Source organism: Caretta caretta, chromosome 3 (genome assembly GCF_965140235.1).
Source record: "Caretta caretta isolate rCarCar2 chromosome 3, rCarCar1.hap1, whole genome shotgun sequence".
Lineage (NCBI taxonomy): Eukaryota > Metazoa > Chordata > Testudines > Cheloniidae > Caretta > Caretta caretta.
This window is the reverse complement of record NC_134208.1, coordinates 165,377,121-165,393,775: the sequence shown is the minus strand read 5'-3', so window position 1 is coordinate 165,393,775 and position 16,655 is coordinate 165,377,121. Positions and strand designations below refer to the sequence as shown.

Here is a 16,655-nt window from a genome sequence, read left to right as displayed (position 1 = left end):
GAAATCTAGCAATGTGGAACCTTAGCCAACTAGTAGGAAAAACTGAATACTGAAAAACCTTATAGAACTAATGAGAGGAACCTGAGATAACAACTGGAAAAAAGATAATATATTATGTCAAACACTGCTGTCTTCATTAATACTCACTATAAGGATAGTGGTCTTCTGTTGTATAAATTTCAGTCTCATCTCTATACAGTCCGTAAGTAAGCCAGTTGGAATTTGGAGAATCAGGGGGGTTCCATGAAAGATAGATAACAGAAGAATTTAGAATTTCTCCTCTGGGTGGAGGTTGCTGGGACGGAGCTAAGGATAATTTTTAAAAAAGAACATTTTTAAAACAGAGCTCATCAATAAACATACAAATAAACAGAAGTGAAATCTTTAGGATAAAGGTTATTCTGACACAAAAAACAATGTCATGTGGACATATGGTCAATAGAACATTAATAAACAAAGTTAATGCATCAGAACTACTCTGCAACAAAACTTTTTATATAACTACATAACACAAAATTTTGTACATCAAAGCAGCAGCCTAAATACATTTAGAAAAACCACAAAAGTTAAACAACAGTGTTACCATAGTTTTTTAAAAGCTCCTTTTTCTTTGTTTCTTTTGTTTTTAGGAAATTATCAAGAGATGGATTGTATTTCTCTGTGCACATTATTAATTTAAAGTTTGCAATCTAATCATCTGTTGCATTTTCAGAAGGTTCGTTTCCATTCAGTTTAACTCAATGGCCACATAACTTCATCTAACGAAGCAGAAGAGAAAAATATTACCTCTGTCTATCATAAGGTTGCAAGAGACCAATCCTGAGGCCATTGGGCTTGATTCTGATCTCCCTTAAACAAGTTTTACACCAATATTAACTACATAAACTTAAACAGATTTACTCCTGAATTACACCAGTATCAACAAACAGAGGCCTGAGGGGTGCAAGACAAGGCCCAGTATGTTCTAGTTACCATCCTCTTTACAGCACAAGTAAATTATCAGATTACAGTTTATTAGAGGATAGCCCATTATCTCAGTGCAAGGCATATTTAGGTCTTGGTCTATTATCAAAGAGCAAAATTCCCTCTGTTTTCTTTCTGTGATCCAAATGAATGACCACGGTTCTTTCTGAGTGATGGTGGTGGTGGGGTTGCTCAGTAAAATATACTTGAATATTCTTAAATGAATTTTTAACATTTTTTATAAAATAGATATAATATATAAGCCAGAACACATAAGGCCAATCTCCTAAGTAGGCACTACCCTCCCCCTGCTTTCCAGTACAAGGGGGGAGTGTGTTTGCTGCTTTTCTGCACCTAGCCAACTTTGGGGACTAATATCTATAAGGAAAGCTCCATGAATCTAGGACCATTCTGGGTGTGGCGGTTAAACATCTTCCCTATTCTATGGGCCAAAGAGCACGCTGTGGGAACCACATCACAATTCAAAACCTGTGGCGTTTCATGGACGTTTGTTCTCTAGTTGTGTCATCATCATATATAGAAGTTTTCTGAATATGTCTAATTCTCTCTCTTTCTCCAAAATATATATATCTGCTTCGCCAAACCAGTTTGTGTTTTTTATATGAGGACTTGGCTTCCACAAATAAGACTTGTGAAGAATGATGGCACCATGAATAGCACAAGAGTCCTCAACACACAACTAAAACATGATCTAACTGCAGAAATATCATAGAACATATTGTTAGTGTTCCTCGGGTAGGTGGAAATTGTAAAAATCCGCATCTTTTTCTTAGAAGGGGTATCCTGCTTTGGCACTATTCTAGCTTTTAGATCCAACAAGGATTAGAGGGAGAGATTGTCAAGAGCACCTAAAGAGTTTAGGAGCAGGAGTCCAATTGAAAGTCAGAAGGACTTGCACTCCCAAATCGTTGAAAGTTTCCCCCACAATGTAGCTATATTGTTAACTTATCAAGACATGCACCATCCAACCGAGTAATCACATGAATTTATTAGGTTAATCTGGATTCTCTCTTGTTCTGGTTTGTTACTCTTATTTGTTGTAGCCTGTGTTATAGTTAGACTATAAGCTCTTTGTGGGAGGAACATGCCTTTCTGTTGTTGTTCATTGGTTGGTTTCATTTGACTTGGGGCGGAGGGACAGAATGAAGCAGCTGGCATACTTTAGGCCCAAAAATATAAAAGAAGTCTCCCTCCAGTAGAATGTTATTTGGATACTGGTAGTGCCTTACGTTTGTTTCTGCTAACGCAGATTTATGTGGGTGGTGCACTTACTAATATGATAGCTCTCAGTAAAATGCTAAATTACAATGAGGCATAATCACAAATGATGTACCACTTAAAATACAGAATTTCCGTTTTGGTACATTCATCGCACTGGAAGTACTGAACATCTGGACACATCATTTTTATATGGTTCTGATTGATGAGTGTGAATTCATTGTCTTGCCACAGATCCCTAGATTTGCACAAGACTGAGCAGATATACAGTAGCATTTACAAAGCTAGGCATTAATCTAGAGGGGCAAAGCCGCAAAACTGGTGACAACAATTAGAAACTACTGGCAAGAATACCTGAAAGGAGAAGATTACAACTCCTACATAATTTATGTCCAGAAAAAGACTCCAGTTACTATTCAGAATGCTGTACAAGTTTTCCCATGTTTTCTAATTGAAATCTATATTAATCTATGTCATTTAAAATTTTATAGCAGAATTGCCATTGACCTTTATAAAATGTATACAGTGATATAAATTAGCTGATCAGTTAAAGATGAAAAGCACCATAAAAATGCTAAGTATTATTATAAATTCAAATGAAGCACTATACACTTAAAAGTGAAATTCCAAAACCAAATCAAACTATCAGGACAATGGAGAAGAACTATGTGTTCTAGAGATGGGTCTAAACCAAACCCCTGAATCTGAATACTTTCAAATTTGAGAAATTCGTGTCTGGAAATAAATACATCTTTCCGGTTCAGACCTATTTATAGTACTGTATATGTTCTTCAATGATATACTGTTTAAACTTAACTTGATATAGGACCCAAACACAAACTGCGAACAAAGTGAAAGTTTTTTGTGTTTGTGAGTGCCCTTTGCATGTGTGCATACACACACAAAATCTACCACACAGATACAATGGTGTTGAACATGACGTAAATGCCTAGACAAACTAGATAAACAGATACGTTGCAGAAGCAATGTGCCAAAACACATAGCCATGTGAGGCGTCTAAGTCCCCATTTTCAAAAGTGTTTTAAGAGCCTAAATCACTTAAGAGTTTTTGAAAATTTTAATCCTTTTCTACACTAGACCTTTTTCTTAAAATTTCCCAGTCGTGCAGCGTGACCATTGGTATCAATAATACAATTGTTACTATAGCCAAGCACCCAATGTATGCCAGCATAGAGATAAGCCACAGAAAAACAAAATTTTAAAGTATCATTTTGACTAATTAGGAATCATATAAAGGCTGATGCCTTGCCATCCCTGTACTTCAGACTCATTGCAGGTGCCGCAGCGCAGGTGCTCAGTAGCAATGTGTTTCTTTTCAATGTCTCACTCAGTTGACAGCATAGCTTTAGCCCTCTACACAAATCAGTTTGATGACCTTTCATGATGTTTTACATTGTCTCCCACAGCGATGGATGAAGGCCCCATGAGGTGGCAAGCTAAGTTTCACTATGAGCCTGATCCTGAAGCCAATGGGGGCTGTGGGTGCTCAGCCACTTGAGTTCAAGCTCTGTGTATGGTACAAAGCTCTATGAAGTACTCTAACTAAATCTTTCCAGAAGGATATCCTAAGATAGCTATAAAGAAGAAGAAAAATAGGATCTTGAAATATGGGGAAAAAAACCCACTTTTAGTATTACAGAACTAATTTAACACTAAAAACCATTAATTTGAAAGACATGCTTTTAAGACCAACATCCACTTACTTTTACTGCAGCCAAATAGGTTGTGGACGTCCAAATTACTAGCATTGGGAACACAGTTGTCACATTTCAAGCCAGTTACAAATTGTTTACAAACACATTGTCCAGTAACAGGATGACAAGTCCCATTAATGACTCCTGAAGGATGACAATTACAAAGCTGACATCTATAAACAAAAACAAACCGAGAAAGTAATCAAAGCACATTAACACTTCAGTTAGACACAGTAGGGTTTTATTTAGTGGCTTATTTTGTCTTACATAATTCAGAATTATAATTAAACAGCTTAGTGGACAGAGGTGCAGTAAAAAAATGTTAATACTTGAATTTATTTAAAAAAATAAAATGCAGCTTAAAAATTTGCAAGTTATCTATTTCATACAGTTTTAATAAATACTCAAAATAAGCATTTGAAATCTGAGCACTAGATGAAATTTATTCTAAGTAGGATAAAGAAAATGGTTTAGATTTAAAAACGTTAATATAGAATTGATCTGTACACAGAGTGCATAACAGTATTGATTAATAAACCTATTATTGGTCCAATCATATAACCCTTATTCACACAAAATATTTCTTACTCACAAAAATAGTGCAACGGAAGTCAATATATTTATTTGGCCTGCTTTATGTATGAGAGAGATCTTCAGGATATATTCAAATCCTGAACAATCTAAGCTTTCATCAAAGAAAAAAGTTTCTTGCCCACAGAGGCAATAGATAGGGATGCAAATGCAGAATAAATAAAAGAGGAAAGATCCAAAGACTGGGAAGAAGGAGAAAAACAGAAAGGAGGATAGAGTAAGAAGAGAAAGGTGAGAAATGCCACTGGTCATAATGGGGAGCACATTTTCCCCACTATGTGATACTGAAAATAACAATAAGGTACTTAAATAAATGATAATAATTAAAAGTTTAACTACTACACAAAGGTCCACATACTAACCTTCATCCTTTGTGCAAACCTCTCATTGGCATCAGTGAAATATCCTCAGTGGATTGAGATATTTGATCTTAAATCTATATGCTGGCTCATGGACCACAGTTAAAAATGGAATTTGTTCCTCTCCACAGTATATGTTTGAAAACCCCACCAAACAAGGGTTTTTGTAATTGATATATACTTTTCCCCAGTGCTACTGAATTATATCATCGCTACAAATTCAGCTAAAAATATAAGGTGTGTGATTCACAATAATGGACTTATCCACATAACAGACAATGGTTTGTCTTTGAGTGAACAACCTACATCCCATTGCCAATTCTCTGAGTCATGCCACCCACCTCAGCACAGAGTTTAATAGCAGCAAATAAAACACAATTAACTTTTCTGCTCTAATTTTCGAATCTCACATTTGTACCTCAATGGACGGAACAAATATTTAAAAAACCATGGCCAAATCCCTGGCTGTAATTCATTACCATACAGTACAAATCAGGAAGGGGAGCCACAAAAGTATTGTAAACTTAGTTTGCACTCACCTAAACCTGAGCTGGCTGTGCAATGGTCCTGTCCTCTGGCATAAATGAGAGCAGCCTGAAGGCAGCTCTAAATTACACCAGATGCCAACAGTCACAAGAGGACAATTAAATAACAGTCAGGGACTTGAAGGATATATGGAAGATTCAGTTATGTTTCCTTTGTTCTGGTAGGACACCTATGCTAGCCTGGGAAGGTTTCCTACACTTAGGCTGATCCTCCAGTGACTGGTTACACTTGCTCTGTGGCCAGATCGCACTGGTGGTGCAAGATAAATTGAATGCATCATATTCAAGATTCTGCCCTGTATTTCCACTTCACTTTTCTTTATTCCCTCTCTCAGACACACCTGTACGTCAAATAATGCTGAGTTCATCTACGCTTTAGGATGATAAAAGCAAAGGGAAACAAACCAACTTTTTTCACATTGGAGTACTAAGATCCAGGTCAATAATCAGTGAAATAGACATTAAATGTGACAGATTTTTAAACAACTTTAAGAGAACTATTCACATACATTTTTTGCCCATCACAGAGCTCTGTTTATTAGAGTTCTTTTACTCCACTGCAACTCTTGCTGTGTGATCTCCTGAGTAATCATTCAACACCCTTAAAAAGGCTGATAAAAGCTAAAGCTGCAAAATAAGCTGCAAATTTGTTTTATGGACTAATATCCCTTTGGGAATAAATAAAATACATTCTCTCCTGGAAGCCACTATACCATAGTTTGCTCTCTTTTATAGTCAGGAGAAAAGGGCAATTTTTTCAACAACTGTATTAAGTCCTTTCATCTGTAGACAGTGTATCCAAAATCCCCCTTCAAATAGAGGTTTTGTTTAGACTATTTAAATGTCATGACTGAAGAAAATGGTTTAGTTAGAGATAAAAAAGAAGATAGTGTATTGATAGGCAAATAATTCTATTTTATTATTTCATAATTTCATTACATGCTGCTATTTAGTGTGTATAGTTTCTGGGGAGTTTTAATGCAAGTGTCTCAGTACATAAATAATGAGAGACTTCTCTCAGTACTACTGTATATTACTGGACCTCTCATGAATAAGGGTCCCCTGACTATTTCAGTTTTCATTATCATTCACTCATGAAACAATCAAATTAGTTTTAGATACACTATATTTACAGTGCCTTACAGTTGTCTCGGGGGGAGGAGGGTGTTTTTTGCATTAAGTACTTATTTTGTCTTCTAGACAACATATAGAAATATCTGTCTCCATCTTTATTAACATAAGTCCCAATCCTGCAAACACTAATGTCTGAGTTGTCCTGTTGACTTCAGTGGGACTACTCACATGTGTTTCCAGGATCACAGTCTTCATTAGTATCCTAAATAGCGAAATCAATACATTTTATTATTTTAAAAGTTTACCGTACATTTGTGAAGTCAATATTTTTATGCCTGTCAAGGTTCCTCCCCCACTCTGAACTCTAGGGTACAGATGTGGGGACCTGCATGAAAAACCTCCTAAGCTTATCTTTACCAGCTTAGGTCAAAACTTCCCCAAGGTACAAAATATTACACCCGTTATCCTTGGAATGGCCGCTACCACCACCAAACTAATACTGGTTACTGGGGAAGAGCTGTTTGGACGCGTCCTTCCCCCCAAAATACTTCCCAAAACCTTGCACCCCACTTCCTGGACAAGGTTTGGTAAAAAGCCTCACCAATTTGCCTAGGTGACTACAGACCCAGACCCTTGGATCTTAAGGGCAATGAACAATCCTCCCAACACTTGCACCCCCCCTTTCCTGGGAAATGTTGGATAAAAAGCCTCACCAATTTGCATAGGTGACCACAGACCCAAACCCTTGGATCTGAGAACAATGAAAAAGCATTCAGTTTTTACAAGAAGACTTTTAATAAAAAATAGAAGTAAATAGAAATAAAGAAATCCCCCCTGTAAAATCAGGATGGTAAATATCTTACAGGGTAATTAGATTCAAAAACATAGAGAACCCCTCTAGGCAAAACCTTAAGTTACAAAAAAGATGCACAGACAGAAATAGTTATTCTATTCAGCACAATGCTTTTCTCAGCCATTTAAAGAAATCAAAATCTAACACATACCTAGCTAGATTACTTACTAAAAGTTCTAAGACTCCATTCCTGTTCTGTCCCTGGCAAAGACCAGCATACAGACAGACCCAGACCCTTTGTTTCTCTCCCTCCTCCCAGCTTTTGAAAGTATCTTGTCTCCTCATTGGTCATTTTGGTCAGGTGCCAGCGAGGTTACCTTTAGCTTCTTAACCCTTTACAGGTGAGAGGAGCTTTCCCCTGGCCAGGAGGGATTTCAAAGGGGTTTACCCTTCCCTTTATATTTATGACACGCCCCCCAAATCTCAGCTAGGGTGGAACACTGGCTGGGATTTCTTCCTGGGGCTCTAGGAAAAACAGAGTTAATAAGACACATGCATCTCTAAATATACTACCAAGTACATAAAGACTAACAATATTTTCCACATCTCAAGGACGATTTTAACCAGTTGATTCTGGGAAACTTTCACGGGAGAGTGCATCAGCCACTTTGTTAGAAGCTCCTGAGATGTGTTGGATGTCGAAATCAAAATCTTGGAGAGCTAAACTCCACCGAAGAAGTTTTTTGTTAGTTTCCTTGACGGTGTGAAGCCACTTCAGTGCAGCATGGTCGGTTTGCAGGTGGAAACGCCGTCCCCAAACATATGGGCGTAGCTTTTCCAGAGCGTAGACAATGGCGTAACATTCTTTTTCAGTGACTGACCAGTTGCTTTCCCTCTCAGACAGTTTTTTGCTGAGAAACACTACAGGGTGGAATTCTTGATCAGGTCCTTTCTGCATTAAAACTGCTCCCACACCACGTTCGGACGCATCCGTGGTTACTAGGAACGGTTTGTCAAAGTCTGGGACCCTTAGTACAGGGTCAGACATGAGTGTCGCTTTAAGCTTGTTAAAGGCCTTCTGACACTTTTCGGTCCACTGAACAGCATTTGGCTGTTTCTTTTTGGTTAGGTCTGTTAGTGGGGCAGCGATTTGGCTGTAGTGCGGTACAAATCGTCTGTAATAACCGGCCAAGCCTAAGAAGGATTGAACCTGTTTCTTTGACTTTGGGACAGGCCACTTTTGGATAGCATCCACTTTGGCCTGTAGGGGGCTGATAGTTCCTTGACCCACCTGGTGTCCAAGGTAAGTCACTCTGTTTAGGCCTATTTGACACTTCTTAGCCTTAACAGTTAGTCCTGCCTCCCTTATGCGCTCAAGGACTTTTTGTAGATGTTCCAGGTGGTCTGCCCAGGAATCCGAAAATATGGCCACGTCGTCAAGGTAGGCGACTGCATATTCTCCTAATCCCGCTAGGAGACCATCTACAAGTCTTTGGAAAGTGGCGGGTGCATTTCGCAGCCCAAAAGGGAGTACATTAAATTCATACAGCCCGAGATGTGTGATGAAGGCTGACCTTTCCTTGGCAGATTCATCTAGCGGTACCTGCCAGTACCCCTTGGTTAAGTCCAAGGTAGAGATGAACTGGGCCCGTCCCAGTTTCTCTAATAGTTCATCTGTGCGTGGCATTGGATAGTTGTCTGGGCGAGTTACAGCATTTAGCTTACGGTAGTCCACGCAAAAACGTATTTCCCCATCTGGTTTGGGAACTAGAACCACTGGAGATGCCCATGCACTTTCAGAGGGGCGGATTACACCCATCTGTAACATATCCTGGATCTCCCGTTCTATAGCAGTTTTAGCTTGAGGAGACACCCGGTAAGGTTGGACCCTAATTGGGTGAGCATTACCTGTGTCAATGGAGTGGTATGCCCGTTCAGTCAGTCCTGGGGTGGCTGAGAACGTTGGCGCGTAGCTAGTGCACAGCTCCTGGATCTGCTGTCGCTGCATACGCCCAAGGGTCATGGAGAGGTTCACCTCTTCCACACCACCAGCACATTTCCCTTCGTAGTAAACACCTTCAGGCCACTCAGCGTCGTCTCCTCCCTGGGCTGTAAACTGACAAACCTTTAGTTCTCTGGAATAAAAGGGCTTTAGAGAATTAATATGGTACACCTTAGGCTTCCGGTTGGAGGTGGGGAATGCTATGAGATAATTAACAGCTCCCAGGCGCTCCTGGACCATGAATGGCCCTTCCCACGATGCTTCCATTTTATGGGCCTGGAGCGCCTTTAAGACCATGACCTGGTCTCCTACTTTGAAGGAACGCTCTCTGGCATGTTTATCATACCAGGCTTTTTGTTCTTTTTGAGCATCCTGTAAGTTTTCTCTAGCAAGGGCTAAAGAGGTTCGGAGGGTGTTTTGTAGGTTGGTTACGAAGTCCAGAATGTTAGTTCCTGGAGAAGGTGTAAATCCCTCCCATTGCTGCTTCACCAACTGCAATGGCCCCTTAACCTCACGGCCATATACAAGTTCAAATGGGGAAAACCCTAAACTGGGATGTGGTACAGCTCTGTAGGCAAAGAGCAACTGCTGCAACACTAGGTCCCAATCATTGGAGTGCTCATTTACGAATTTACGTATCATGGCCCCCAAAGTTCCATTAAACTTCTCCACCATGCCATTTGTTTGATGATGGTAAGGAGTGGCAACCAAGTGATTTACCCCATGAGCTTCCCAAAGGTTTTTCATAGTTCCTGCCAGGAAATTAGTCCCTGCATCGGTGAGGATGTCGGAGGGCCAACCTACCCTGGCAAAAATGTCTGCTAGTGCCTGGCACACACTTTTAGCCCTGGTGTTGCTTAGAGCTACTGCTTCCGGCCATCGGGTGGCAAAATCCATGAAAGTCAGCATGTACTGCTTTCCTCTGGGTGTCTTTTTCGGAAAAGGACCCAGAATATCCACAGCTACTCGCTGAAATGGAACTTCAATGATGGGGAGTGGCTGGAGAGGGGCTTTGACCTGGTCTTGGGGTTTTCCCACTCTTTGGCACACCTCACAAGACTGGACATAGGTAGAAACATCCTTGCCCATTCCCTCCCAGTGGAATGACCCCCCCAAACGGTCTTTGGTCCTGTTCACCCCAGCATGGCCACTAGGGTGATCATGGGCTAAGCTCAAGAGCTTGGCCCGGTATTTAGTTGGAACTACCAACTGTCTCTGAGGATGCCAGTCTTCCTGGTGTCCACCAGAAAGAGTTTCCTTGTATAAAAGTCCTCTTTCTACAACAAACCTGGATCGATTAGAAGAGCTGAGAGGCGGTGGGTTGCTCCGTGCCGCCGTCCAAGCTCTCTGGAGGCTTTCATCTGCTTCCTGTTCGGTCTGGAACTGTTCCCTTGATGCTGGGGACATCAGTTCCTCATGGGATTGTGGACCTAGGCTTGGTCCCTCTGGAAGCGATATAGGGGATGGAGCTGTTTCTGTTGACTGTGAACCGCTCTCCGCTGGTGCACTATGTTGGGATTCAGGCTCTGGCTGAGCCTCTCGTGTAGGGTTATCGGCTGCTGCCAGTTCAGGTTCGGTGGGGCCCTCTGGTGTTGAGGTTGCAAGTACTGGATTCAGTGCTGACACGGGGTCTGGTGTTGGTTGTTCGGCTGGTTCCGGTTCTAGGACTGGTTCCGTCTGGGTCTCTGGGACTGGATCCACTACTGCTGTTGCAGACATTGGCCTGGGGTCCGGGTCCATCACCTCTGACTGGGTCCTGATAGAAGTTTCCGGAACAGAGCTAGGCCTCACGGCTTGTTTAGCCTGGCTGCGGGTGACCATTCCCACCCTCTTGGCCTGCTTCACATGATTGGCCAAGTCTTCCCCCAACAGCATGGGGATGGGATAATCATCATAGACTGCAAAAGTCCACATTCCTGACCAGCCCTTGTACTGGACAGGCAACTTGGCTGTAGGCAAATTGAAAGAGTTGGACTTGAAGGGTTGAATCGTCACTTGGATCTCTGGGTTGATTAAATTGGGGTTCACTAAGGAAGCATGGATAGCTGACACTTGTGCTCCGGTGTCCCTCCACGCGGTGACCTTCTTCCCGCCCACACTCACAGTTTCCCTCCGCTCCAAGGGTATCTGGGAGGTATCTGGGCCTGTGGACCTCTGGTGTGATTCCGGTGCAATGAACTGTAATCTGTTGGGGTTCTTGGGGCAGTTGGCCTTCACATGCCCCAGCTCGTTACACTTAAAACATCGTCCAGCTGACGGGTCACTGGGGCGAGGAGGGTTGCTGGAGAACGGGGTGGTGGGACGATAAGGGGTCTGGAGGGTTCTTTGGGAGGTAGGTGGGGCTTTGGGCGGCCCCCGGTAATAGGGTGTGGTCTGGGGTGGTCCCTTCTGCTCTCCGCTCCAACTGCAACCAGTTTTCTTCTTCTCTGCCACCTCCACCCATCTGGCTCCAATCTCTCCTGCCTCAATTACAGTTTTGGGTTTCCCATCTAGGATGTATCTTTCTATTTCCTCAGGAACACCCTCTAAGAATTGTTCCATTTGCATTAGGAAGGGCAAATTTACTGGAGATTCAACACTTGCTCCTGATATCCAGGCATCCCAATGTTTCACAATGTGGTAGGCATGTCGGGTAAATGACATGTCTGGTTTCCACCTTAGGGCTCTGAACCTCCGACGAGACTGCTCGGGTGTTATCCCCATTCTGACTCTCACCTTGGATTTAAACAGTTCATACTTGTTCATGTGTTCTTTAGGCATTTCAGCTGCCAACTCAGCTAAGGGTCCACTGAGCTGCGGCCTCAGCTCTACCATGTATTGGTCAGTAGAGATGTTGTACCCAAGGCAGGCCCTTTCGAAGTTTTCTAAGAAGGCCTCAGTATCATCACCTGCCTTGTAGGTGGGGAACTTTCTGGGATGGGAAGTGGTGCTTGGAGAAGGATTGCTAGGGTTTGTTGGGATATTCCGCTGAGCCTTTATCTTCTCCACCTCCTCCACATGCTTCCTCTCTTTCTCCTTCTCCTCCAGTTCTTTGTCCCTTGCTTCCATTTCTTTGTCCCTTGCTTCCATTTTCAGCCGCATGAGTTCTATCTGTCTTTCATGTTCCCTTTGTTTTTCCGCAGCCTGAAATCTGGCTAATTCCAGCTTTTGTCGAGTCGTGGATTTTGTCATTCTAACCTCTCTGTTTTTAACTAACTTTACACCCAAGGTTTAGAAATAAACAAACAAAACTTGGCTGTAAAATTTTGCTGTGCTGGAATAGAATACCTATTCTCTGATAGTGATTGTCAGCCTACAGAAAAAGACAATTCCCTTGTCTCTGCTCTGGGCCCAAATCAAAGCAAAAAACCTCCAACTACTTGGAAACCTGCTTACCAGCAGCCCAAAGGAAAAAAAAATTCCTTTTCAAACCTGTGCTCCTTGTAAAACAAAAAAAATCAAAATCCTAAAAAAAAACCCCTGCCACTTTTGTCTCCAGGCAAATGGGTAGAACACACACCCCCTATTTACTTTTAGGAAGAAAAGAAAAAAAAACTCTGGGTTGGAAGACTGTGAATTTCCCTGCAGGAGTTAAGTACCCTGCCTCCAGGCAAAGAAAACCTGCAATTCACAAAGATAATCCCCTTTTGTCTCTGCTTGGCCACAAAGCAGAGAGAAACCAAGCTGCTTTCAGTTTCAAAGCTGCTTTCTGGACTTCCTAAAAATTCCTTTTTAAAATCTGTATTTCTAGTTCAAAAAATCTCAACTGGATCTCAAAATGATTTCAGGTTAATCCCACCACTGTGCCACCATGTCAAGGTTCCTCCCCCACTCTGAACTCTAGGGTACAGATGTGGGGACCTGCATGAAAAACCTCCTAAGCTTATCTTTACCAGCTTAGGTCAAAACTTCCCCAAGGTACAAAATATTACACCCGTTATCCTTGGAATGGCCGCTACCACCACCAAACTAATACTGGTTACTGGGGAAGAGCTGTTTGGACGCGTCCTTCCCCCCAAAATACTTCCCAAAACCTTGCACCCCACTTCCTGGACAAGGTTTGGTAAAAAGCCTCACCAATTTGCCTAGGTGACTACAGACCCAGACCCTTGGATCTTAAGGGCAATGAACAATCCTCACAACACTTGCACCCCCCCTTTCCTGGGAAATGTTGGATAAAAAGCCTCACCAATTTGCATAGGTGACCACAGACCCAAACCCTTGGATCTGAGAACAATGAAAAAGCATTCAGTTTTTACAAGAAGACTTTTAATAAAAAATAGAAGTAAATAGAAATAAAGAAATCCCCCCTGTAAAATCAGGATGGTAGATATCTTACAGGGTAATTAGATTCAAAAACATAGAGAACCCCTCTAGGCAAAACCTTAAGTTACAAAAAAGATGCACAGACAGAAATAGTTATTCTATTCAGCACAATGCTTTTCTCAGCCATTTAAAGAAATCAAAATCTAACACATACCTAGCTAGATTACTTACTAAAAGTTCTAAGACTCCATTCCTGTTCTGTCCCTGGCAAAGACCAGCATACAGACAGACCCAGACCCTTTGTTTCTCTCCCTCCTCCCAGCTTTTGAAAGTATCTTGTCTCCTCATTGGTCATTTTGGTCAGGTGCCAGCGAGGTTACCTTTAGCTTCTTAACCCTTTACAGGTGAGAGGAGCTTTCCCCTGGCCAGGAGGGATTTCAAAGGGGTTTACCCTTCCCTTTATATTTATGACAATGCCACTAAAGACTTTTATGGTAAATAAACAAACATTCCTTGAAACTTTCTAGCCATACAAGCAATATTTTCAACATTCTTGAGGACTGTTAATAAAATAAATTAGAAGCTTATTTTATTTTTTTTAAACGCTACCTTCCCAAGACATTTTAAATCAAACATATTTCACATTTATTAAAACAGAATTACACATAATCAAAGAAAAAAGACTTAAAACATGGAAAGAGAAATACCAAGCCAAGATGAATTGCAATATTGATTTTGCAAAGATAAATGGTTTTTGTAATATTAATATAGAGAAACCTTTATTACATTGACTCTCTAGGTGCAGTTAGAGCCTCTCCAGCAATCTGTTTAAAATCTTAATTTTTCATCCTTATGGGAAAACCTCACTTGCTAAGTGGATTTCATAAACAGTAATCTGTCAAGAGATATATATAGATAAACAATTTGTAATGTTCATTGACCAGTTCATTATAGTAAACAATACAGAAGTAAGGCTTATCTAATCTCTACCAATGTTCATGACCATTAGAGTGTTCTGTTTGATCACTGTAAAATCCTGGAGCCTAAAATTCCTCCCATCCTGCAGGGAATTTTTGACTTGGCAAGCTGAATTCCACTGAATAATACTCCATGTTCCTGCAAGGTTGGTGGAATTTTAAGGCCTCATGACTCTGCCTCTGAATATCACAGAATAGCAACAGAAGTCAACACAGCTCTGACATTTAGATTATGGGCAGCTAGTATTCTTTGCTTGATTGGTTTTGTAATCCCAAAATTGCTAGAAAGGGACAGATAATGCTTAAATCAGTGTGGAATTTGCAAAAAATGGTAAATCTCTCCTTTTTACCAGAAGTCTTAAAATTTGCAAAAACTGAATGAAAACAGATAGGCAAATACGGCTACAGATGATCACTTTTAATAGAGAAATCCTTCTGAAGAGGAGGAGGAACATTTTCGAACATACAGTGGAACCATCATGGAACTACTACACAGGAGGATCCAGATCTCCCAGGCAGTACAAAGCCAAGCACTATGCCAGCTCTCTCCATAGGCCTATTCAGGGATTATGGGAGTCCCGGGGAGTATACTGACGCATAGCTGATAGGTCCACAAACTCTTTTGGTCTACTGGCCTCAAGTGTAGCTGGGTGCACAGCAGCAGCCACAGACTTTCTGTAGCTGTTCTGTTGCCTGGATCTAAGCTTGGTATGGGAGAATTCTGTACTTCCTTTCTCTGCGTTCCCCATATAAAACCTGGTTACTTTGGCTCTACACATGGGGGACAGGGAGATGCTCCCTGTGAAGACGTGTGTGTGAAGTAATAGGAGGGGAAGTGAAGGGAAGTACTGAGACTTGGGGTTAGGGGGAACCAACCAGCTCCAGGTTTGGAAAGAGGGTCCCTGAGTTTCCAACCTGCTCCCAGTCCATTCCAGCTCCACTAGGTCCCACTCTTTGCCCCACCCATCCCCCCTGGGGCATGCAGGAGTTTAAACAGAGGTGGAGCCCCCACAATATTTCCATTACAAGGGTGCTAGCCCCCCAGTCCTCCTGGTTCCACTACCCCTGCGCAAAGGACAAGGGTTCCACGATAAATTACTAAAAAGTCCAATGCTGGAATTCTTTGTTGTGAGGTTAAATGGAGGCCTTGTGGGCATAAGAGTAAGAAAAATCTTAAATGGATTTCTAATAAAGTCAGATAACAAATGCTTGCATCAATGGGAGATTAAATCCATATTCCTGACCATGAGGAATTGTCTAACCCTGTCACTGTTACCAACAGAACTGTATAATTATAAATAGCCAAGAGGATATTACCAAACATGATCAAGGCACACAAATATTACCATGAGGAGTGTGGTATCAGAACCTGAGGAGAACAGAACAGAAGCCTATCCATTGATGGCACAAGTCAACAGCGTACATTGTCTTTTGCCTAACATATAATTGATTGACAATTTATGGAAGCAAAAAAAGAGAGGTGCAATGTTAAAGCTCAGTCTGGATTCAAATCCCACTGTTATAAGAAAGCACCTATCTTTAGGATAGCAGTAACCAAAACTCTGGGATCCAGACATTCTCAAACTAAGTTCTTTTGGATATGGATTCAGACATTAATTCGGTGGTTTGAGCCCATCTCTAGTGTACGGAAGGCATTGCTTACCAGACAGAAATTGTGAACCTTTTCACATCCTGTTTGGAACTCAAAGTCAAATCCTATTTCAAACTAAAGAACAAAGAAGATGAATTTAGAAGGAAACTTAATATTACACTATTTTTATCCCTTACCATCCAGAGTGACAGGAAGTGAAACAGAAAATCCCCCTTCTTACAGATTCCAAGACGGCCATTAACAGATGACCCACAACACTAAAAAAATCCCCTGCCTAATGATGACAATAATATAAAAGTTAAAGTCAAAAAATCTACAATGTCAAGTACACTCAGGAAGACACACGTCACATTCTAGGGTCAGCATATATTTATTCCCTTTTTACTCAAGGCTAGTATGGGGGTGTCATATCACTTTCATTTAAGTCTATTTTTAAAAAATTATAAATATTAAATGTAGCAAAATACTTTACAAGCATATGGTCTGCAAGAAAATGTGATAATATGAGTGCCTGTGAAATCTTATTGGACAACATGTAAA

The 16,655-nt window shown here is 41.2% G+C and overlaps 1 protein-coding gene across 1 annotated transcript in view; it reads right to left on the bottom strand.

The window, feature by feature from the left end:
* Positions 1–16,655, bottom strand: part of USH2A (usherin) — a 580,026-nt gene that overhangs the window by 457,924 nt on the left and 105,447 nt on the right. Inside the window, exons 14-15 of the mRNA XM_048843172.2 lie at positions 3,927–4,090; positions 148–306 (exon numbers count right to left, since the gene is read on the bottom strand). Coding sequence (XP_048699129.2) covers positions 148–306; positions 3,927–4,090 — 323 coding nt within the window. The remainder of the gene's footprint in view (positions 1–147; positions 307–3,926; positions 4,091–16,655) is intronic.